At 41.5% G+C, this 24,677-nt stretch overlaps 1 protein-coding gene across 1 annotated transcript in view; it reads left to right on the top strand.

Annotated features, from left to right (window-relative positions):
* spty2d1 (SPT2 chromatin protein domain containing 1) overlaps positions 1-24,677 on the top strand; it is a 40,087-nt gene that overhangs the window by 11,716 nt on the left and 3,694 nt on the right. Inside the window, exons 2-4 of the mRNA XM_072592154.1 lie at positions 9,047-9,161; positions 13,642-15,267; positions 16,746-16,902. Of these exons, the coding sequence (XP_072448255.1) occupies positions 9,047-9,161; positions 13,642-15,267; positions 16,746-16,902 (1,898 nt within the window). The remainder of the gene's footprint in view (positions 1-9,046; positions 9,162-13,641; positions 15,268-16,745; positions 16,903-24,677) is intronic.

Raw genomic sequence — 24,677 nt, 5'->3', positions numbered from 1 at the left:
CCGGAAGAAACCCACGCAGACACAGGGTGAATCTGCAAACAATTGCCAAGACTGGAATTGAACCCGGGTTCCTGGCGCTGTGAGACAGCTGTGCTAACGACTGAGCCACATGCCATCAGGTTGTGAGATTTAGTGGCTTTTAGTTGTTCACATTTCATCAGTATGTTTTCTAGTTTGATGCTGTGACTTCTAAAATTCCTCAATCTTATCATACCTTCAGTTGCCCTCTATTTTCGGTACTACAAAGTACCACAATTTGTACGTATTACTTCAAAAAACACATAATTTTTGCAAACTGAAAATGTGACAGATTGCACTATATACTCCAGTCTCCTCCAGGAGGTGTGAAGAAGGGAGGACAAGACATGTAGTGTATGATCTGTATGGAGAAGTGAATTTTCAAAAGGAGATCATGTGAACAGCAGTGTTTGACCACCTATTTATGTTTCCTACTGCAAAGAATTTGTTTGTTCAATATTTCTGGTATTTTTTTTGTTTCCACCTGTAAAGGATCATGTTTGTATTATCTGCTTTTTATATACTTGTTAAAAATATTTCAATTCATTTTTATGCCCCTGGCTAGATGACTCTCTTCCTTTTTAATCAGTGCATGCTGGTTTCTCAAACTCCCAATTTTCAAGTTTTCTTTGAGGTATTGCAAGACTCTTATCCTTAACAATCTTCATAAGTCACAGATGAACTTTTTTGTGAAACCTTTTTAAATTGAACTTATTTTATAATAAATATTTTGAATCATTTTAAATACTCCCGTTGTTTAGCTGTCACTATGTTTTTGAGTATATTTACCAAATTAACCTTAACTAGCTCTCCCTTGTACCTATACCTACTAGTTAAGTTTAAGTCGTGTTTTGCATTCTTGAATGTTACACTCAAACTTGATACGTAATTCATTTTTAATCGATTACTTGTTTTTTTTTCCCCAAAGGACCTTTTACTACAAGATTACTGATTAATAAAGCTGCACCAATGTTACGATCAGACTTTGGGCAAGGTTTCTCAGTTAGTTATAGTTCCATACAGAATACCCCAAAGTGAAGGTCTGGGGAAAGGAAGTACGAACTAGCTCCCCATCCTTTTGATTGATTGCATTAAGCTTAATTTAGAAAGAACCTCTGCTCTTGTGAATACTCTGCTCCCAGATCACATGACATTTTGATTTGAGGAGCCAATTTAACCTGATTTTCAGAAATTAATAAAAAAAAGTTTATTAACTGCAGAAACAATACCAACACAGCACATTGAATAGAAATAATAATTAAGCCTCAAAAGAAAGAAGTTTTAAAAACACATTTATTTTGGTCAGTCTTTAAATTGTTTGTGAAGCGCAATGTTGCAGCCATTCCAGTGGAGTTGACTGGTGGTGATGTCAGTGATTAAACAGTCAGTTTCACTATCTTTTAATTCTGTAGGTTCTTTGAGATTCCGTAGTTTTGATTTCTTTTGACTGTGATTGAATTCCAGCATTTAGGATGAGAGAGTCTTTTTACTGTCAAGTTAACTAGCATCTAGTACTCAGAGTGAGAGAGAGAGAGTCCGGGGTCACGTACTCCAGAACTAATGTGGACGTGAGTTTCCTTCCTAAAGGACATTATTGATCCAGATAGGTTTTTCTGACAAGCAACAGTAATTTCATAGTTGTCATTAGGCCACATCAATTCCAGATTTCTATTGAATTCAAATTTTACCATCTGCCATGGTGGGATTTGAACACTGGTTCACCTACTGTGAACAGTTTTGGTTCCCTTGTTTAAGGAAAGGCATAATTCCATTGGAGGCATTTCAGAGAAAGTCACTAGGATGATCCCCGGTATGGGGGGATTGTCTTATGTGCAAAAGCTGAACAGATTGGGACATTGCCTCTCATTCCTCTAAACTCTAGTGAGTAATCTCATTGAAACATATAGGATTATGAAGGGGCTTGATAGGGTAAATATTGAGAGGACGTTTCCCCTCATGGGAGAGTCTAAGACCAGACTACATAGTCTCTGGATAAAAAGGGTGCCAATTTAAAACAGGTGAGGAATTTCTTCTGATGGTTGAGAATCTTTGGAAATCTTTGACCGGGAAAGCTGTCAGGGTTTGGGCCATGTGTATATTTAAGGCTGAGATAAATAAAGTTTTGATCATTAGGTGAAACCAGAGTTACAGAGAAAACACAAGAAAATGGAATGTTTGATCAGCCATCATCCTACTGAATGGCAGAGCAGGCTCAAGGATGCCCTACTCCTGTTCCTATTTCGTATGGTCTTATGGAAAGATTTTAAATGCACTGGAAGTAGTCGGAGGAAGATTTATTAGATCAGTATCTGGAATGGGTGAGTTGCCTTATGAAGAAGGATTGCACAGATTAGGTTTGTATCTACTGGAGTTTAAAACTATAAGAAGTGAGTCGATCGAAACGTGTAAGATCTTGTGGTTTTGGCAGGTGTATGTGGAAAGAATATTTCCTTTTGTTGGAAAATCTAGAACTAGGTTGACTATTTAAAAACAAAGGGATCATCCATTTAAACAGATAAAGCAAACTTTTTTTCTCAGGGTTGCGAGTAAAGTCGGTTCTGCTATAGTGCATGTTCCCTTAATGCAAATTGGCTTTAAAGTGATTGGAGAATTTAGACCATTATTTGTAGAATGCAAACTTTCCTTATCTATATTGGTTACAATGTGATTCCAGCCCTATTAGTTTAAAATGCATGGCTATTGTGAGGTTTTCTTAACATAAGATTGCACGAGAATGGAACCACTATATCAGAACCAACTGTGTTTGGAACTCACTATCCATCAATGATGGATAGGTTCTTGATAAGCTGGGGGTGCGTGGGGGTGCAGTAGGATACTTGGGTAGGCAGGAATATGGAATGATCAGATCAATCATGATCTGATTGAATGTCGGTGCAGGCTTGAGGGGTTGAATGGTATGCTCCTGAATTTGTATATTTGTGTTCATCTGTTTGTGGTGGAATAAATACCATTTTCCCTTTGAATGTTGTTAGGGACCCATTTAGGCGACTAAGTTTCCTCAGTTTGAGATCTGCGAGTCCAAAGATGTGCAGGTCAGGTGAATTGGCCATGGTAAATGCTACCTCACAGCGCCAGAGGCCCGGGTTCAATTCCCGTCTCAGGCAACTGTCTGTGTGGAGTTTGCACATTCTCCCCGTGTCTGTGTGGGTTTTCTCCAGGTGCTCCTGTTTCCTCCCACAGTCCAAAAATGTGCAGGTTAGGTGAATTGGCCATGCTAAATGGCCTGCAGTGTTAGGTGTAGGGGAACGGATCTGGTTGGGTTGCTCTTCGGAGGGTCAGTGTGGACTGGTTGGACCGAAGGGCCTGTTTCCACGCTGCAGGTAATCTAATCTAATGTAACTTGATGCAGGCTGGGAATTGACCACTAATCTTGTCAGGCCTTGCATCTCTGTGCATTGTTTTTCATCATGGGCAGGTGGTAAAACGACTTTGATTTTGTTTGTTCACCATATTCTCATGTAAGATTCAAGCTTTTCTGGGCCAAAGCTTATGGAACCAACATCTATGCAGATAGTGTTTGTAAGGCATGATTTGGGTCCAGTGAAATGCAAATAAAGCACCAGTAATGGAGTTAAAACCAGCATCACTAAGTAATGAATCATACCATAATTATTATTCATCAGATTACTTTTATTTATAGAGTCATAGAGCCAATAGAAATGTACAGCATGGAAACATACTCTTCAGTCCAACCTGTCCACGGTGACCAGATATCCCAACCCAATCTGGTCCCACCTGCCAGCACCTGCCCCATATCCTTCCAAACCCTACCTATTCTTATACCAATCCAAATGCCTCTTAAATGTTGCAATTGTACCAGCCTCCTCCTCATCCTCTAGCAGCTCATTCCATACACGTATCACCCTCTGCATGAAAAAGTTACCCCTTAGGTCTCTTTTATATCTTTTCCCTCTCACCCTAAACCTATGCGCTCTAGTTCTGGACTCCCCGATTCCAGGGAAACGACTCTGTCTATTTACCCTATCCATGCCCCTCATAATTTTGTAAACCTCTATAAGGTCACCCCTCAGCCTCTGACACTCCAGGGAAAACAGCCCCAGCCTGTTCAGCCTCTCCCTATAGCTCAAATCCTCCAACCCTGGCAACATCATTGTAAATCTTTTCTGAACCCTTTCAAGTTTCACAACATCCTTCTGATAAGGAGGAAACCAGAATTGCACGCAATATTCCAACAGTGGCCTAACCAATGTCCTGAACAGCCGCAACAAGACCTCCCAACTCCTGTATTCCATACTCTGACCAATAAAGGAAAGCATACCAAACGCTGCCTTCACTATCCTATCTACCTGCGACTCCACTTTCAAAGAGCTATGAACCTGTACTCCAAGGTCTTTGTTCAGCAACACTTCCTAGGACCTTACCATTAAGTGTATAAGTCCTGCTAAGACTTGCTTTCCCAAAAAGCAGCACCTCGCATTTATCTGAAGTAAACTCCATCTGCCTTTTCTCAGCCCATTGGCCCATCTGGTCCAGATCCTGTTATAATATGAGGTAACCCTCTTGGCTATCCACTACACCTCCAATTTTGGTGTCATCTACAAACTTACTTACTAAACCTCTTATTAGTCGCATCCAAATCATTTATGTAAATGACTAACAGTAGTGGACCCAGCACTGATCCTTGTGGCACTCCACTGGTCACAGGCCTCCAGTGTGAAAAATAACCCTCCACCACCACCCTCTGTCTTTTACCTTTAAGCCAGTTCTGTATCCAAATGGCTAGTTCTCCCTGTATTCTATGAGATCTAACCTTGCTAATCAGTCTTCCATGGGGAGCCTTGTCGAACGCCTTACTGAAGTCCATATAGATCACATCTACTGCTCTGCCCTCATCAGTCTTCTTTGTTAATTCTTCAAAAACTCAATCAAGTTTGTGAGACATGATTTCCCACACACAGTCATGTTGACCATCCTGAATCAATCCTTGCCTTTCCAAATATATGTACCTCCTGTCCCTCAGGATTCCTTCCAACAACTTGCCCATCACTGAGGTCAGGCTCACCGGTCTATAGTTCCCTGACTTGTCTTTACTGCCCTTCTTAAACAGAGGCACCACATTTGCCAACCTCCAGTCTTCCGGCACCTCACCTGTGATACAAATATCTCAGCAGGAAGCCCAGTAATCACTTCTCTAGCTTCCCACAGAGTTCTTGGGTACACCTGATCAGGTCCTGGGGATTTATCCATCTTTAACTGTTTCAAGACATCCAGCATTTCCTCCTGTTTACACAAGATGTCCAGATCTGTTTCCTTACAGTCCGTATCTTCCATTTCCTTTTCCACAGTAAATACTGATACAAAATATTCATTTAGTATCTTACCCATTTTCTGTGGCTCCACACAAAGGCCGCCTTGCTGATCTTTGAGGGGCCCTATTCTCTTAGAATGTGAGGACTGCAGATGCTGGAGATCAGAGCTGAAAAATGTGTTGCTGGAAAAGCGCAGCTGGTCAGGCAGCATCCAGGGAACAGGAGAATCGACGTTTCGGGCATAAGCCCTTCTTCAGGAATGAGGAGGGTGTGCCAACCAGGGTATGATAAAAGGTAGGGAGGAGGGACTTGGGGGAGGGTTGTTGGGAATGCGATAGGTAGAAGGAGGTTAGGGTGAGGGTGATAGGCCAGAGAGGGGGTGGGGGCGGAGATGTCGAGAAAAAGATTGCAGGTCAAGAAGGCGGTGCTGAGTCCGAGGGTTGGGACTGAGATAAGGGGGGGAGGGGAAATCTGGAAGCTGGAGAAATCTGTATTCATCCCTTGTGGTTGGAGGGTTCCTAGGCGGAAGATGAGGCGCTCTTCCTCCAGGCGTCATGTTGCCATGGTCTGGCGATGCAGGAGGCCAATTACCTGCATGTCCTTGGCGGAGTGGGAGGTGGAGTTAAAGTGTTCAGTCACGGGGTGGTTAGGTTGTTTGGTGCAGATGTCCCAGAGGTGTTCTCTGAAATGTTCCACAAGTAGGCGGCCTGTCTCCCCAAAGCAGAGGAGGCCACATAGTTGCAGCGGATACAGTAAATGATGTGTGTGGAGGTGCAGGTGAATTTGTGATGGATATGGAAGGATCCTTTGGGATCTTGAGGGAAGTGAGGGGAGTGGGGGGAGAAGTGTGGGAGCAAGTTTACCCTTTTGTCCTTAATATATTTGTAAACACTCTTTGGATTCTCCTTAATTCTATTTGCCAAAGCTATCTCATGTCCCCTTTTTGCCCTCCTGATTTCCCTCTAAAGTATACTCCTGCTACCTTTATACTCTTCTAAGGATTCACTCGATCTATCCTGTCATATGCTTCTTTCTTTTTCTTAACCAAACCCTCAATTTCTTTAGTCATCCAGCATTCCCTATACCTATCAGCCTTCCCTTTCACCCTGACAGGAATATACTTTCTCTGGATTCTTGTTATCTCATTTCTGAAGGCTTCCCATTTTCCAGCCGTCCCTTTACCTGCAAACATCTGCCTCCAATCCGCTTTCGAAAGTTCTTGCCTAATACCGTCAAAATTGGCCTTTCTCCAATTTAGAACTTCAACTTTTAGATCTGGTCTATCCTTTTCCATCACGATTTTAAAACAAATAGAATTATGGTCGCTGGTCCCAAAGTGTTCCCCCACTGACACCTCAGTCACCTGCCCTGCCTGATTTCCCAAGAGTAGGTCAAGTTTTGCACCTTCTCTAGTAGGTACATCCACATACTGAATCAGAAAATTGTCTTGTACGCACTTAATTCCTTCTCTAGCGAAACCTTTAACACTGACAGTCCCAGTCTATGTTTGAAAAGTTAAAATCCCTGACCACAACTACCCTATTATTCTTACAGTTTGTTTCTTACAAGTTGATCTCCTTACAAGTTTGTTTCTCAATTTCCCTCTGTCTCTTAGGTGGTCTATAATACAATCTCAATAAGGTGATCATCCCTTTCCACCCAAATAACTTCCCTGGATGTGTTTCCAAGAATATCCTCCCTCAGCACAGCTGTAATGCTATCCCTTATCAAAAATGCCACTCCCCCTCCTCTCTTGCCTCCCTTTCTATCCTTCCTTTAGCATTTGTATCCCAAAACATTTAAGCTGCCAGTTCTGCCCATCCCTGAGCCATGTTTCTGTAATTGTTATGATATCCCAGTCCCATGTTCCTAACCAAGCCCTGAATTTATCTGCCTTCCCTGTTAGGCCTCTTGCAATGAAAGGAATGGAGTTTAATATACCAGTCCTACCTTGTTCCTGACTGTTTGTTTGATTCACTTCTGTTCTCAACTATACCAGTCTCAGATTGATCTCTTTCCGCATTATCTCCCTGGGTTCTCTCCACCCCCCCCCCTCCATCTTACTAGTTTAAATCCTTCCAAGCAGTACTAGCAAATTTCCCTGCCAGTATATTAGTCCCCTTTCAATTTAGGTGCAATCAGTCCTCCTTGTACAGGTCACTTCTACCCCAAAAGAGATTCCAATGATCCAAAAATGTGAACCCTTCTCCCATACACCAGCTTCTCAGCCATGCATTCATCTGCTCTATCCTTCTATTCCTGCCCTCACTAGCTCATAGCACTGGGAGTAATCCAGATGTTACTACCCTTGAGGACCTTCTTTTTAAATTTCTGCCTAACTCTCTCTCATCTCCTTTCAGAATCTCAACCTTTTCCCTTCCTATACCGTTGGTTCCAATGTGGACAATGACCTCTTGCTGGCCCCTCTCCCTCATGAGAACATTCTGCACCCTCTGAGACATCCTTGATCCTGGCACCAGGGAAACAACACACCATTCTGCTTTTTTTTCTTCTGGTCACAGGAACGTCTGTCTGTACCTCTGACTACAGAATCCCCTAACACAGTTGATCTCTTGGAAGCTGACGTACCCCTTGTTGCAATAGAGACAGTCTCAATACCAGAAACTTGGCTGTTTGTGCTACGTTCCCCTGAGAATCCATCACCCCCTATATTTTCCAAAACATCGTACCTGTTTGAAATGGGTATATCCACAAAAGACTCCTGCACTAGCTGCCTACCTCTCTTACCTTTCCTGGAGTTAACCCATCTATGTGACTGTATCTGAGATTTTCCCCCTTCCTATAACTGCCATCCATCACATACTGTTGCTGTTGCAAATTCCTCATCGCTTCTATCTGTGTCTCCAACCGATCCATTCGATCTGATAAGATTTGCATCCAACAGCATTTATGGCAGATATAATCCGCAGTAACCCTTAAACTCTCTTTAAACTCCCACATCTGACAAGAAGTACATATCATTGCAAAAGCCATTTTTGCTCCTTCACAATCTACAGACCCAGAAAATAACACCGTCTTATTCCTCTACAAAACACTGCACCAGGTTAAATTAAGAGCTATGGCATATATTTTAAGTTTAATCAAGAGACTTGTCTCCAAAAACGTATAATCAAGAAAGAACCCACTGTACTCACTACTACAGTCTTTCTCTTGGACAGACTTAAAACAACAACTAACTTATCTGATTCTGTGTTGTAAACTTCGCCCAAACCAGTTCCTCCAAGATTAGTTGTGAAATTCAGTGTTTGTTAATTTTTCCAGATGCACTCCGATGTCCAGCGACACATGAATTCAAAAACAGCATAAGCAGTAACTGTGCAGGTTCTGTGTCTCTCTCTCTCTCTCTCTCTCTCTCTCTCCCTCCCCTGCACTGTCATAAATAAAAATAAAACTTGTTTGAATAAATGTTTTAAGCTTTTTTTTAAAACCAGTAGTACCTCTCATTACAATGAAATTGGATCATTAACATCTTCGGGGTTATACTTAAATTCAGAATTTGAGATTTGACTGCTGAAAAGCTAGAACTGACTTCTAACTCAAGATGTATGAAAGGTGATGTTTTTTGGCAAAATATCACATGGATAGCTTGACACTGTTTATACCTAGATATTTACTTTACATTACAATACTAACAGCCACCGTTCTCCAAAGATGTAGCTGGGCTGATTTCTACTTGACATCTTATTGCCATTTTCTTTTTCCTCTTTTCCTAACAGAAGCGTTACAGTTTGTCAGTGAAACCTCTGAAGAAAAAGCCACAAGCGAAAGTGGTTCAATCTACTGCGGTGCAAGCATTCCTCAAACGCAGAGAAGAAGAGTTAAAAAATAAAGGTATGCTAATAATTAGTATTTGACTTCTATTGTAACAAACCTCCTACTACATTTTGTTCAGCTGTCTGCAGTGCATTTACCAGCCTCAAATAACTGATATTTGAGGATAGAAATCATGAGCAAATTTGAGAACTGGTACGATATGTTAGCAGTGTCATTCAAAGCAGCAAAATAGTTTTTAATTGTATCATAGTTAAACAGAAAAGGGTGTTGTCTGTGCAGGCACTATACTTTTTCCTTTCCATCTCTGTTGTGGGTGCTGATTCATGCCAGTTTTACTGGCAATTGCCCTAAAGAAGCTAAAGTTGCCAGAGTCCCAGAGGGCCATAGAGCTGCTCTGTCATTACAGTCAGCTGGTGGTGAGTTTAACTTGAAAATGACCATTCCTCTGGTGAGATTTAGAAGGCAGGATAAGACCATAAGACATAGGAGTGGAAGTAAGGCCATTCGGCCCATCGAGTCCACTCCGCCATTCAATCATGGCTGATGCGCATTTCAGCTCCACTTGCCAGCGTTCTCCCCGTAGCCCTTAATTCCTCTAGACAACAAGAACCTATCAATCTCGGCCTTGAAGACATTTAGTGTCCCGGCTTCCACTGCACTCCGTGGCAATGAATTCCACAGGCCCACCACTCTCTGGCTGAAGAAATGTCTCCGCATTTCCGTTCTGAAATGACCCCCTCTAATTCTAAGGCTGTGTCCACGGGTCCTAGTCTCCTCTCCTAACAGAAACAATTTTCTAGCATCCACCTTTTCAAAGCCATGTATTATTTTGTATGTCTCTATTAGATCTCCCCTTAATCTTCTAAACTCCAACGAATACAATCCCAGTATCCTCAGCCGTTCCTCATATGCTAGACCTGTCATTCCAGGGATCATCCGTGTGAATCTCCGCTGGACACGTTCCAGTGCCAGTATGTCCTTCCTGAGGTGTGGGGACCAAAACTGGACACAGTACTCCAAATGGGGCCTAACCAGAGCTTTATAAAGTCTTAGTAGTACATCTCTGCTTTTATATTCCAACCCTCTTGAGATAAGAGACAACATTGCATTCGCTTTCTTAATCACGGACTCAACCTGCATGTTTACCTTTAGAGAATCCTCGACTAGCACTCCCAGATCCCTTTGTGCTTTGGCTTTATTAAGTTTCTCACCATTTAGAAAGTAGTCCATGCTTTTATTCTTTTTGCCAAAGTGCAAGACCTTGCACTTGCTCACGTTAAATTCCATCAGCCATTTCCTGGACCACTCTCCCAACCTGTCTAGATCCTTCTGTAGCCTCCCCACTTCCTCAGTACTACCTGCCTGTCCACCTAACTTCGTATCATCGGCAAACTTCACTAGAATGCCCCTGGTTCCCTCATCCAAATCATTAATATATAATGCGAACAGCTGTGGATCTTCACAGATACCTCTGCCAGTGTGGGGATCTAACCTGCGCTGTTGTCATCACTTGGTGTCACAAACCAGCCATGCAGCCAAGCTGTGCTACGACAGTCAAATGATAATAGGAGAGCCCCTTTAGTCTGACAAGTGAGGTGATTGCTCTATTAGGCCACCTAAGCCAGAAGATAGCACATCTAGGTAAGGCCCTCACCACTATTTAAAGAGGATAGGAGGGTTAAATTAGGAAATTGCAGATCTAGCAATTTAAGACGCTGTAGGGAAGTTGCTAGAATCTGTCATTCGGGGCTGAGTGACTGATTACAGAGCAAGGTTAGATCTCATGGAATACATGGAGAACTAGCCATTTGAATACAGAACTTGCTCAAAGGTAGAAGACAGAGGGTGGTGGTGGACGGTTGTTTTTCAGACTGGAGGCCTGTGACCAGTGGAGTGCCACAAGGATCGGTGCTGGGTCCACTACTTTTCATCATTTATATAAATGATTTGGATGCGAGCAAAAGAAGTCAAGTTAGTAAGTTTGCAGATGACACCAAAATTGGAGGTGTAGTGGACAGCAAAGAGGGTTACCTCAGATTACAACAGGATCTTGACTAGATGGGCCAATGGGCTGAGATGTGGTAGCTGGAGTTTAATTCAGATAAATGTGAGGTGCTGCATTTTGAGAAAGCAAATCTTAGCAGGACTTATACACTGAATGGTAAGGTCCTAGGAGCATTGCTGAACAAAGGGACCTTGGAGTGCAAGTTCATAGCTCCTTGAAAGTGGAGTCACAGATAGATAGGATAGTGAAAAAGGCGTTTGATATGCTTTCCTTTATTGGTTAAAGTATTGAGTACAGGAGTTGGGAGGTCATGTTGTGGCTGTACAGGACATTGGTTAGGCCACTGTTGGAATATTGCGTGCAATTCTGGTCTCCTTCCTATCGGAAAGATGTTGTGAAACTTGAAAGGGTTCAGAAAAGATTTACAACGATGTTGCCTTGGTTGGAGAATTTGAGCTATAGGGAAAGGCTGAATAGGCTGTGGCTGTTTTCCCTGGAGTGTCAGAGGCTGAGGGGTGACCTTATAGAGGTTTACAAAATTATGAGGGGCATGGATAGGGTAAATAGACAGAGTCTTCTCCCTGGGGTGGTGAGGTCCAGAACTAGAGGGCATAGGTTTAGGGTGAGAGGGGAAAGATATAAGAGAGACCAAAGGGGCAACTTTTTTACACACAGGGTGGTGCGGGTATGGAATGAACTGCCAGAGGAAGTGGTGGAGGCTGATACAATTGCAACATTTAAGAGGCATTTGGATGGGTATATGAATAGGAAGGGTTTAGAGGGATATGGACCAGGTGCTGGCAGGTGGGACTAGATTGGGTTGGGATATCTGGTTGGCATGGACGGGTTGGACCGAAGGATCTGTTTCCGTGCTGTACATCTCTATGACTCTAATATTTGAAGTAATGTAGGAAGTTCAATAAATAAGATTAAGGGATGATCTAATTGGGATGTTTAAGATGATTAAAAGATTTGCCAGTAAATAGAGAACAAAAGTATATGCTTCTGGTTCTGATTCTGATCTGAGATAGCGTAATATTATTGGAGCTGTGTTGTCCACTGATGTAAGCATTAATGAAAACAGAATTCTACAGCTGTTCTTTCCGCTGCTGCATTCCCTTTTTTAAAAAAAAGCTCAATTGTAAATTTCAGTAATATGATTGTTTTTTAGACACAATTATTAAGGAATATGGAACCAAGGCAAAGGTGCAAGTCTGATATGATTTTATTGACTGGTGGACAGGCTGAATGACTTACACCAGTCCCTAAATTTTTGATCTTAGCAGTGGTGATATCCTTCAGAAATAAAATGCCAGCAGTTCAACTCTTACTAGCTTCCTAGATCCAAATCAGTGACTTAGATGTCCTTTAGCATGTAATACTATCATTAGTTGTAAAGTTTGCACTGACATCAGGTCAACAGCTTGTGTGCCTGCAAGAAAATTCCAAACTCCATTCCATTTTAGCTGGTTTATGCAAACTATCCTCAAAAAAAAAGGCTGTAGTGTGAGAATAAGCAAGGTTAGTTCTGTTTTGTCAAATGGATGTAATCAATTTGCAAGACCAAACATCTGAAATTTGACCCTGTAAGTACAGATGCAATCTGACCTTTTGTTAAAAAGCGTACAATAAAATATTTGAGAATCCATTTATTTATCGTGGTTTCTTATTCATAATTTATTTGTTGCAAAACCGAACATCCCTTTCTATATTTGAGTAACCACTTATTCAACTTAGTTTAATCAAGTGGTTGCAGACTTGGAGAGTTCAATTAAAAAGATAACAATTTATCTGGACATCTAAATCTCTCTGGAGCTGCACAGTTTCTTGCTTTTCTTTATTTCGTCAGTACCCATAGTGTTATCTATCCTCTTTGGGACCAAAGTGGATGACTTCTCACTTGTTTATATTGAACTTTGATTTTTCTAGAGTTTTGTCCATTCACATAATCTAGTAAGATCTCTTGGTAATTTGCATCACAGAATGATAACTGACACTAAAAATAATGGTTTATATTTAAAGCATTATGATCTGAAGTAATAAAGTCTGAGGAAAGTTTGAATAAGAAAATAATATAGATGCTACCAAGTCATTTAAAAACACTCGCGCTATTTAACACAATGGGCTATCCTCAACCTGAGTGTCCCGGCATGATTTCTTGGAGTTGTGTAGTGTTTCAGCTTGAAGTAATGGTTGGCATTTAAGATGGAGCGGTAATGCAGCAGCTGGGTGATGACATTACTGGAACTCATTGGCAGGGCATAAGAGGGTTTTGGGTAGCAAGAAAAACCACAAGAATACTCCTGGTATGTGTTTATGTTTTTATTCTTAGAAAAAAGAATAACCATCCCTAGTAATTGAGACCAATGTGTGAGGTTTTACAGTAGAAAATCAAACCGGCCACGATGCTGGTATTTGTAGCTGGTTTATTCAATATGCACATCGGAGTTTAATCTTTGGTTTTAATAGACTTACTGTGCTCAGTGCTTTGTTCAGGGGCTAACTTCAAACATTTAATCATTTTTAATGTAGATTTAGAAGAAAGACGGAGGAAGGCAGAGTTGCTTGCGAAGCGAGTTGCATTAAAACATGATCGTAAAGCAAGAGCGATGGCTACCCGTACAAAGGACAATTTCAGAGGCTATGATGGTATTCCTGTGGAACAAAAAAGCAAAAAGAAAACTTCTGATGATGAGGCAAAGGACCAGATAATGGATGAGTATAATGAAGATTATTACTATGATGAGGCACAGGGCGAAGATGAACTATCTGAAGTAGAGGATTCTGAAGAGTTTGAAGAACCTATGCATGAGAGACCAGTAAAACAGCAATACGTGGAGGTACCAGTTAAACGGCGTAAGCATCAACACAGAGAGCCTGTGATATCAAGTAAGGAGCCTAAGAGACTCTGCAAAGAACTTGAGACGTCAACTAAGGAACCTGAACAATTGTTCAGGGAGGCTAAAAAATCTAAAGTTCCAAAGAAACCACCGTCAGCACCCATGAACTTCTCCGATCTCCTGAAGTTGGCTGAGAAAAAGCAGTTTGAGCCAGTAGAGCTAAAGCCAATTAAAAAAGTAGAGGAGAAGCTGTACACAGCAGAGGAACTGAAAGAAATTGAATTTTTAGAACGCAAACGACAAAAACAAAATGACAAAAGGAAACCTGAGAAAGAGAGCACTTTATCACATCCAACTAGCTCATCCAAGAAAGAATCTTTAACTAAAGACAGTAAAAATACAAAATTGGTACGAGACCCAGGAGAGAAACTTAATTTATTCAGAGAGAGTAACTCAGCAACATCTGTTCGTGGAGTTAACAAGAAACCAAAAACTGCATCAAGTGAAAAACCTTCATCTTCAGTGTCTTACAAAACACCTACACAGGAAAAATCCAGGTCTTCAGTAGGAATTGGGCATTCTATTTCCAAAAATTCTAGTAGTAATGTTGGAAAACCTGTCCTAAACAGCTCAGCAAAATCTGGAATTAGCTCACAAACGCCAAGCAAAGGATTGAAACCTGGATCAAATGGAACTCATTCTGCAGTGTCTTCAAAAAACAGTCAGAGAAGAACTGAACTCTCAACTTCAGCCAGGAAAAATGATGGTTCCTCCATAAAGCATGAAAGGACAGGTGGTTCAAATGCATTGCACTCCAAAAGCACAAGTGGTTCAGCTTCTGAACGGTCCAAAGGTTCCAGTAACTTAAACCAAAAACGACCAGCCAGTTCAGACCACGCACGATTGAGCAATTTGGGCCAACATAAATCCGGCAGTGCAATTAATTATGGAGCTTCCCGTCCCAGCAAAATGGGAGGCTCAGATTCCATGCGACCTAAAGATACAAGCAATTCTGGACCTCCAAGGCAGAGTAATACATGTAACTCTGGGTCTGTGCAATCAAGAGGCATGAGTACATCGGTACGGGTAGCTAGTTCTGGATCAGTAAGGTCCGGAAATTCTTCTGTTTCCGTTTCTGGACGGCATCCAAGCACTGATGCAGGGCGACCTGGAAACAGAGTTGAAGTGCCAAAACCCAAATGTACTGTTGTATCAGAAACAATATCTTCAAAGAACTTCCCATCGCGTCCCAACAGTGGGCAGATGAACAATGTAAGACCAGCACCACCAGGCTACAGATCATTGGCACATCCATCAGGTACTTCTAATAGATAATATCAAATGTTGCTAAAAGGAAATAATTTGTATCTAATGTAGTGTTCAATCACTTGGAGCTTAGTAGGGACAAAGGAAAGCAGACTTCGATAACCACTTTTTTCTTAACTGAAAACAAAATGCTAGAGAACGCAGCAAGTCAGGCAGCATCCATGGAGAGAAAGCAAGCTAATGTTTGAGTCTAGATGACTCTGAGCTGATGTGAACTGTGGAGGGGCAGCATTTACGCTATATTGTTGGGAGGAGGGGTGGGTGTGGCGGAGTGCTGGGGAAGAAAGGGTGTTGATAGTTCACAATTAAGTGATCGGATTATGAGGATTGCAGAACAATGGTGTGTCTAACTACCAGACTGGAAGGAACAGAAAGATGCACTGAGGTGTGGAGGGGGAAGAGAGGACATGGTGACAGAGAATGTAACTAGTAAAGCTAAAAGAAAGGGAAGGAATGAGAGTATGTTCAGAATTTGAAGATGTTGAATTCTTATATTAAGTTCAAAGGTTGTAAAGTGCTCGATACGAAGTCCAGAAGGTTGTAAACCACCTTTTCTTCCCTGAGGTGGTATCTATTTTTCTGCCCGTTGAGATATTTAAATTGCTACCTTGTAGCATACATGGTCATTCATCTGTTCACATAAATATTCCCATTGAGAATTACCATGAATCTTGACAGTGTGAATGAACCAAACTTTTGTAGACCCTTATATGTTTAGCCTTCTATATTGTAGGAAATTGAATTTTGCTATTAAGGAAAATTTGTGCATTCTCTGCTCATAATACAGCAGGACTATGAGCAATTTGCTTTGAAACAAATATTGCCTCCAAGATTTACTTTCAATGGGATCTCTTATGTACCAGTGAATTTGAGAAAATGTATGGGAAAACTAATTCAGAAAACAAAAGTAAATTACAGATATGCTTTCTCAATGTGGCTGCATGGGAATCTTTAGATTGGAAGACAATCAAAGTTCCTGCAAAGAATTTATAGGTAAAGTCAACTTTACAATCTATAGAGTCCATTATATTACACAGGCTAGAAGATGCAAGGTTCATTTTCTTTGTTTGCTAATCTTAGCCAAATTAATAGCTAGGATTGTAACCTGGCCTCTGCCCTTTAGCTGCATTCAAATAGCTCAATTTGTACATGGGCCCTGCTGGGAAGCCGAGCAAGACTGCTGAGAAAGTACTGAATGTAGAGTTCAAAATGGCAGCTCTTTTGCTTGCTCTATTATTTGTTCTTGACTGATCTTTAGCAACAGTTAAAACTTGACAGGTGATAATATGCTCACATTCTGAAATGGTACAGTTTTGCCTGGAATTTATAGGGAAGCTATATATAAGGATCAAACAGACTTAGATTTATCATTAGTGGGGGTTGAGAGATGTGGTGATCTGTGCCCATTAACTGGCATTGTCAATATATGTATTGTAAAGTTGCATTAATTTTGTTTCTGTGCTGCACTAGCTCCTACAAGGCCACCTATGGCTATATCCTATAGGCGGAGACTGGAGGATGATGATGAATATGATTCAGAAATGGATGATTTCATTGATGATTCTGGGGTATCACAAGATGAAATCTCAAGACATATCAAGGCAATCTTTGGATATGACCGCACAAGGTAAGGCAAACTATACTGTGATGAATTGTGGAGCATATTTTTATAGGCATAGAAATGTGTTTGACTTTTGTAAGGACCATTTCCTTTTGATTTGTGTTCTTAAAAGCTATACACTCAAATGAAACAACTGTTTTTAAAATAAATGATTGAAAGAGAGGGTGCAGCTTTGAAAGGAAGTAATCAGCTACCCACGACAGACATTGTGAAGAACTATTTGAATGATAGAAGTACAGATTGTAGGTGATCGGAATTGAGTTTGTACTGATGTAGCTGTTGGTGATGAGTTTGATTGAATGGTCTGTGAACTAGTGACAGGCATCAATAACCGATCATTTGCTTGCCAACAACTCTGAGATTGGTTCTCAGGATATTGAACAGCTTAAAGCTGGAAACAACTTAGAGAGAGGAAAAGAAAAGTGCTGATCTTCTCCCAGCCCAGAACCTGCCTATTCTCTGCAGTGAGAAAACTCAGTTTAAATCTGAAGAAAAGCCTAAAGAACCTTCAGCCAGTTGCTGTAAACCATGACTTCTGAATTAATAAATCAAAGACATTAATCCAATACAGAGCAATGAGCCAAATAGCCCCCTTTTGCGCTATATTAGTTCTGCTTATCCAAGTGAATCAGTAACTCTGTGGCTGGATGGCTGGTTTGTACTGCAGAGTGATGCTAACAGCATAGGTTTAATTCACACACCAGCTGAGGTTACCATGCAGGACGCTACTTCTCAAACTCTTCCCCTCGCCTGAGGTATAGTGACAGCCTTCATATGTTACTGAAGTGTATCTTGTAGGTGATGCACACTCCTGTGGCTGTGATGGTGATGATTGAAGTGCCAGTCAAGTTGGCTAGTTTGTCCTGGATGGGGTCAAACTTCTTGACTATTGGAATTAGTTGTACTCCTCAGATAAGTAGACAGTTCTCCATCACACTTTTCACTTGTGTCTTTGTATGTGGCAGACAGGCTCTGAAAAGGAAGTGAGTTAAATGCTGCAGAATTTCTAGCCCTGACTTGCTGTTGCAGCCACCATATTTAAATAGTTGATGCCAATCAGTTTCTGGTTAATGGGTATCCTCAGAATCTTGATAGGGGGTATTCAGCAATGATAATGCCAAGGGTGATGGTTAGATTCTCTTATTTGAGAAAAGTATAGTCTGGCACTTACATGGGGCGAATGACATTTGCCACTTATCAACTGAAACCCAATGTTGTCCAAGTCTTACTGCACATGGACATGGGCTGCTTCAGTATCTGAGGAGATTTGAATGATACTGAAAATTGAAATTCCCTCTCTGACCTATTGATAGAATGAACGTCATTGGGGTGAAGATGATTAGACCTGAGACAGTACCATGTAAAACTCCTCCAGTTGCTGAAATGATCAATCTCCAATATTCCCAACTTTTTCTTTTGTGCTACATATGACTCAAGTCAGTGGAGGGCTTAACGCCAATTCCCATTGACTTCAGTTTTTCTCAGGGTGCCACACTCAGTCAAATGCTGCCTTGATGTCAAACCGTTATTTCACCTCACCTCTGGAATTCAGCTTTTTTGACCAAGGCTATAATTAGGAGCCGAGTGGCCTTGGTGGAACCAAGCTGCACATCAGCAAGCAGGTTATTCCTTTGATACTGCCACTTGTTAGCACTGTCAGTGACTCCTTCCATCTCTTTATTAATGTTCATGAGTAGACTATAATTGACCAGGTTACATTTGTCCTGCATTTTGGGCACACAACATACCTGGGTGGTTTTCCATACTCAGCTGTCAGCGTCTTGTCTCGGGGACACAAAGTACTGAAGATTTATGCTCCAGAACTATGCTGAAATATTGTCAGGGCTGATTGCCTTTGCAACATCCCATTCCTTTAGCTGTTTCTTGATGTAAGGTAGAATGAATTGAATTGGTTGGAGACTGGAGTCTGTGAAGTTGGGGGCCTCAAGAGGAGGCCAAAATGGATCATCCACTTGGCTGTTCTGGATGCAAATACTTCAACCTAGTCTATGTCCTGATAAGCAAAGCTTCCCCATCACTGGGGATGAAGATTATTTGTGGGGCCGCTTCCTATTATTGTTTGTCAGCTAGGAAATCATAGAATTCCTACAGTGTGGAAACAGGCCCTTTGACCCAAAAGGTCCATACCAACCCTCCAAAGAGTAACACACCCAAACCTATTCCCCTACGCTATTATTCTACATTTACCCCTGACTAATGCATCTAACCTACATATTCCTGAACGCTATGGGCAATTTAGCATCACCTGTTCACCTAACCTGCACCTGGAATGTGGGAGGAAACCACCTGGAGGAAATCCACGCAGATACAGGGAGAATGTGCAAACTCCACACAGACAGTCGCCTGAGGCTGGAATCGAACCCAGGTCCCTGGCACTACTAGTTTTGCAGGACTTCAGAACTTAGATCTGACCTTTGGTGTGAGATCACTTAATTCTGTCTATTGCCTGCTGCATTTGCTTTTTGGCATACAAATAGTCCTGTTTTATAGTTTTAGCAGGTTGACGGCTCATTTTTTGGTATGCTTGATGTTGCTTCTGGCAGTGCCCTCCATTCTTCATTGAACTAGGAACCTGGAACTATCTTCCCAAAAATAATATTGAGGCTAGCTCAGTCGACATCTTGAAACTGAGTGTACTTTCAGGTCAGGGTATGAAGATATGTGAAACCAGGTGAATGGAGTTGAGGTGTAGATCAATATAGCTGAAAATGTGTTGCTGGAAAAGTGCAGCAGGTCAGGCAGCATCCAAGGAGCAGGAGAATCGACATTTCGGGCATAAGCTTTTCTTCAGGAATGAGGAAAGTGTGTCCAGCAGGCTAAGATAAAAGGTAGGAAGGAGGGACTTGGGGGAGGGGCGTTGGAAATGCGATAGGTGGAAGGAGGTCACCCTCACCTTGACCTCCTTCCACCTATCACATTTCCAACGCCCCTCCCCCAACTCCCTCCTCCCTACATTTTATCTTCGCCTGCTGGATGCACTTTCCTCATTCCTGAAGAAGGGCTCATGCCCGAAACATCGATTCTCCTGCTCCTTGGATGCTGCCTGACCAGCTGCACTTTTCCAGCAACACATTTTCAGCTCTGATCTCCAGCATCTGCAGTTCTCACTTTCTCCTTGTAGATCAATATAGTCTAATTGAATGATAAAACAAGGTTATGAAGCTAAATTGCCTTCTTTGTTCCTATCACCTGAAATTTTGTTAGGTAAAAGCATTGAACCCTTCCGGATGAGAAAGTTGTTTTTGCTCTTGCTATGTGCTGAGCTAGCTGATCTAGACTGCTATACTTGGCCTTTGTACTTCTAAGTGATTGAGAAGAAAAAATTATCCTGAATTCCTTTCCTGAATGCTGTTATATAACTGCTTTTGGGAAGTGCATATGGATAGCATCTGATAAACTCGGGCTACTGCATGAGAAATGGATTCTAGGTTGAGATGCTGTCAAGTAGCCAATTCTATGTAATTGTTTTCTGAAACAACACTATGAGGAGAGGAGTTAAGTTTAAAAAAAGGTAAAGTTAAATTGTTTAATATTATGAGGCATTTCAGAAACCATGTGCTGAGGAAAGAGCTATGCCATATTCTGCTGAAGCATCACCAGTTATTGTGGTTTTCAAAGGAGGAACTCACAGAAGCTGCTTTTGTTCTGCTGTGCTATTTGTAGTTCCCTTTTTTTATTTTCTAGTTTTACTGCAAGGGTAAAAGAATTATGACTTGACTATTTCTAATACGTGATGAAAACTGAAGACCTTTGTCTCTCTGTAGGTATTTTAAAGTATCATATTGATAATAAATTATACATGTGTTTAGTGCATTGGTCCTGTTCAAGCTCATGCAGCCTCAGAAATGAAAGCTGTCTTTCTGATGTTATAAGGATGATACTTGAAATGACTATGTATATTTGTACAATTAATGGTACTGGGGAGTGTTACTGAACAAAGAGACCTTGGAGTTGCAGGTACATAAGATAATGAAGATGATGTTTGGTATGCTTTCCTTTATTGGTCAGGGCATTGAGTATAGGAGTTTGGGAGGTCTTGTTGCAGCTGTTAAGGACATTGGCTAGGCTGCTTTTGGAATATTGTGTGCAATTCTGGTCTCCCTTCTGTAGAAAGGAAGTTGTGAAACTTGAAAGGGTTCAGAAAAGATTTACAAGGATGTTGTCAGGGTTGGAGGGTTTCAGTTACAGGGAGAGGCTGAACAGGCTGGGGATGACCTTAGAGGTTTATAAAATCATGAAGGGCATGTATAGGACAAATAGACAAGGTCTTTTCCCTTGCGTGGGGGAGTCCAGAACTAGCTGATATATGTTTAGGGTGAAGGGGAGAAATGTAAAAGGGACCAAGGGGGCAACTTTTTTTAATGCAGAGGGTGGTGCGTGTATGGAATGAGCTGCCAGAAGATGTGGTGGAGGCTGGTTTAATTGCAGCATTTAAAAGGCATCTGAATGGGTACATGAATAGGAAAGGTTTAGAGGGATATGGGCCAAGTGCTGGCAAATGAGACTAGATTAGGTCAGGATATCTGGTCGGCATGGACGCATTGGACCGAAGGGTCTGTTCCATGCTGTACATCTCTCTGACTCTTTGATATCCCTCTAAACCCTCCTATTCATAAACCCATCCATATTGAGCAATTTCAATCCAGTTCATAGTTGCTGTAAGTTAACAGCAGGGGTCACAGTCTAGTGAGAGATGGGTTAGGCCATTTTGGACTGAAATGAGAACTCTCTTCATCCAGAGAGTGGTGAGCCTGTGGAATTTTATGCCACAGAATGTGATTGGGGCCAACACATTGAATTTTTTCAAGTAAGATATGGATTTAGTTTAGAAAAGGTATGGGCGGAAAGCAGGAACAGTGTACTGACATAGACTATCAACTATGATCATATTCAGTGGTGGACCATGCCTGCACAGCCGACTCCTGCTATCTTCTGTGTTTGTCAAGATTGATTTCTTCCAGAGATAACTACTATCAAGATCTTAACATTCTGCAGTACATTAAATATTATTAGAGGAAGGTTAGAAACAGAAAAGGCTTTAGTTACTCTTTGCAACTAATCTTCGAAGTACTTGATGGAAGAATATTACGAGAGCTTTAAATCATTCTGTATTTTTATCTGAACACACATACTCGATTTAAGTATTGTTTGCCAGAATGTTTACTTTTGTTTCATCCTCCTGAATAATGCAATATCTGGGACGTTGACTGACTATCTATAAACCAGGTGCTTAGCATAATCTGAGAGGTGCAAAATTAACATGGTTTAAGCAGAGCTGAGAACAAGGCCACCCATCTTCAGTATCAATGGATTTGAGTTCCACTGGATTAACTGACAGGAATAGAGTTCGGTATACAAAACTCCTCAGCACACTACAAAGAGCTGGGAATCCACAACACATACTGACTTAGTTATTTTGGGAGGAAGACAGTGGTATGATCATGTCACTAGATTAATAATCCAGAAGCTGAGGCTAATTCTCTCTAACAGGAGTAAGCCATTCACCCCATTGAACTAGCTGATCAAACACTTCATTGTCCTTTACTAACTGTACTCCCTAAGTCCTGTATGCTACTGGCAATCAGAAATCTATTCATCTCTACCTTAAACACACTCCGAGACTGAACTTCCGCAGCTCTCTGTGGTAGACAATTCCAAAAGTTCACAACCCTCTACATAACATAATTTCTCCTTTATCTCCAATCTAAATGACACCCCCACCCCCCCACCGTTATCTTTAAACTGTGCCTCCAGTTTTAGACTTTTCAACCTGAGGAAATATTTTAACAATTGAGTTACAGGGAGAGGCTGAATAGGCTGGGGCTGTTTTCCCTGGTGTATTGGAGGCTGAGGGGTGACCATAGAGGTTTATATACTCACGAGGGACATGGGTAGGATAAATAGACAAGGTCTTTTCCCTCTCTTATAAGTCTACCTTATCTGTCTCTTTAAGCATTTTGTAGCTTCGATCCTGGAGTCGTCCTTACCCTAGCTTCTATTACAACCCTCTATTTTCACTTGTAAGGTCCCCCAACTCAGTTGCTACTCCAAGAGGGGGATCTCCTGCTGTGGGCTGATTCCCATTTTGCTTCTACTATCACTTCCTTTCTAATGCTGCTCTTCCCCAGTACAGTTCCTCTCCACCACCCCACCTCTATTCTTATGTTTAAAATCTCCATTTATTACCACCTATAGGAAGTTTCACTGCCTTCTTGTGCTTCCATTCAAAACTTACACTAAAGTCCTTGGTTCTACCAGGTGCCAGAGGTTGGTCACTGTAGGTGGTTCTGGACTTCAGTTGCTACATGCATTAACCAATTACTGCCACGAGATGGAGCTTTGTGTTATGAAGTTGAAGGTGTGTACTATACCTTTGAGAGAATGAAAGCTGTTTTGCTTGCAGGTTCCTGTCATGTGACTAACTGGCAGTCTGAGTGTACTGGAAAATTGAAAATACCTTTTGGAAAGACGTTGTGAAACTTGAAAGGGTTCAGAAAAGATTTACAAGGATGTTGCCAGGGTTGGAGGATTTGAGCTATAGGGAGAGGCTGAATAGGCTGGGGCTGTTTTCCCTAGAGGCTGAGGGGTGACCTTATAGAGGTTAACAAAATTGAGTGGCATGGATAGGGTAAATAGGCAAAGTCTTTTCCCTGGGGTGGGGGAGTCCAGAACTGGAGGGCATAGGTTTAGGGTGAGAGGGGAAAGATATAAAAGAGACCTAAGGGGCAACTTTTTCACACAGAGGTGGTACGTGTATGGAATGAGCTGCCAGAGGATGTGGTGGAGGCTGGTACAATTGCAACATTTAAGAGGCATTTGGATGCGTATATGAATCGGAAGGGTTTGGAGGGATATGGTAAAAACAATGACTGCAGATGCTGAAAACCAAACACTGGATTAGTGGTGCTGGAAGAGCACAGCAGTTCAGGCAGCATCCAACGAGCAGCGAAATCGACGTTTCGGGCAAAAGCCCTTCATCAGGAATAAAGGCAGTGAGCCTGAAGCGTGGAGAGATAAACTAGAGGAGGGTGGGGGTGGGGAGAGAGTAGCACAGAGTACAATGGGTGAGTGGGGGAGGAGATGAAGGTGGTATTTATTGTATCCGTTGCTCCCGATGTGGTCTCTCTACATTGGGGAGACTGGGCGCCTCCTAGCAGAGCACCACTAATCCAGTATTTGGAGGGATATGGGCCTGGTGCTGGCAAATGGGACTAGATTGGGTTGGGATATCTGGTTGGCATGGAGAGGTTGGACCGAAGGGTCTGTTTCCATGCTGTACATCTCTATGACTCTGAACATTTATTTTCTGGATAGCAAATGTCTGAAATAACCTAACTCTAGATTTAACATTGATTTCTATGGGACTCTGATTCATTTGAAGTTGATTTACTGAAAATCTCAATTTTCAATAAATCAACTTTAGCTGTAAATGAGGACCTCTTGCATAAATAATTTAATAAGACATTGTCTAGTAGGAAGAGGACTTCTAGTTTTTATTCAATGAATTTAGTAATTGGTACATATAATGAATTATAAAATCTTACTGATTATGTTAACTCATTATACTTTTGTAGAGCCAAATATGATGCCAAAGCAACTGGGAGGTATTCTGTCCATGAGATTATCTAACCCTGTTTCAAGTCCATAGAATGAAAATCTGATCATTGACTAAGGATTTTAATTCAGCTAATTTAGTAGCAATTACTGGTTTGGACTCTTTCAAATTCACTTCAGTGAATATTAACACACAGCACAAAAGT

Source organism: Chiloscyllium punctatum, chromosome 22 (assembly GCF_047496795.1).
Source record: "Chiloscyllium punctatum isolate Juve2018m chromosome 22, sChiPun1.3, whole genome shotgun sequence".
Lineage (NCBI taxonomy): Eukaryota > Metazoa > Chordata > Chondrichthyes > Orectolobiformes > Hemiscylliidae > Chiloscyllium > Chiloscyllium punctatum.
This window is presented reverse-complemented; position numbering and strand designations above follow the sequence as displayed.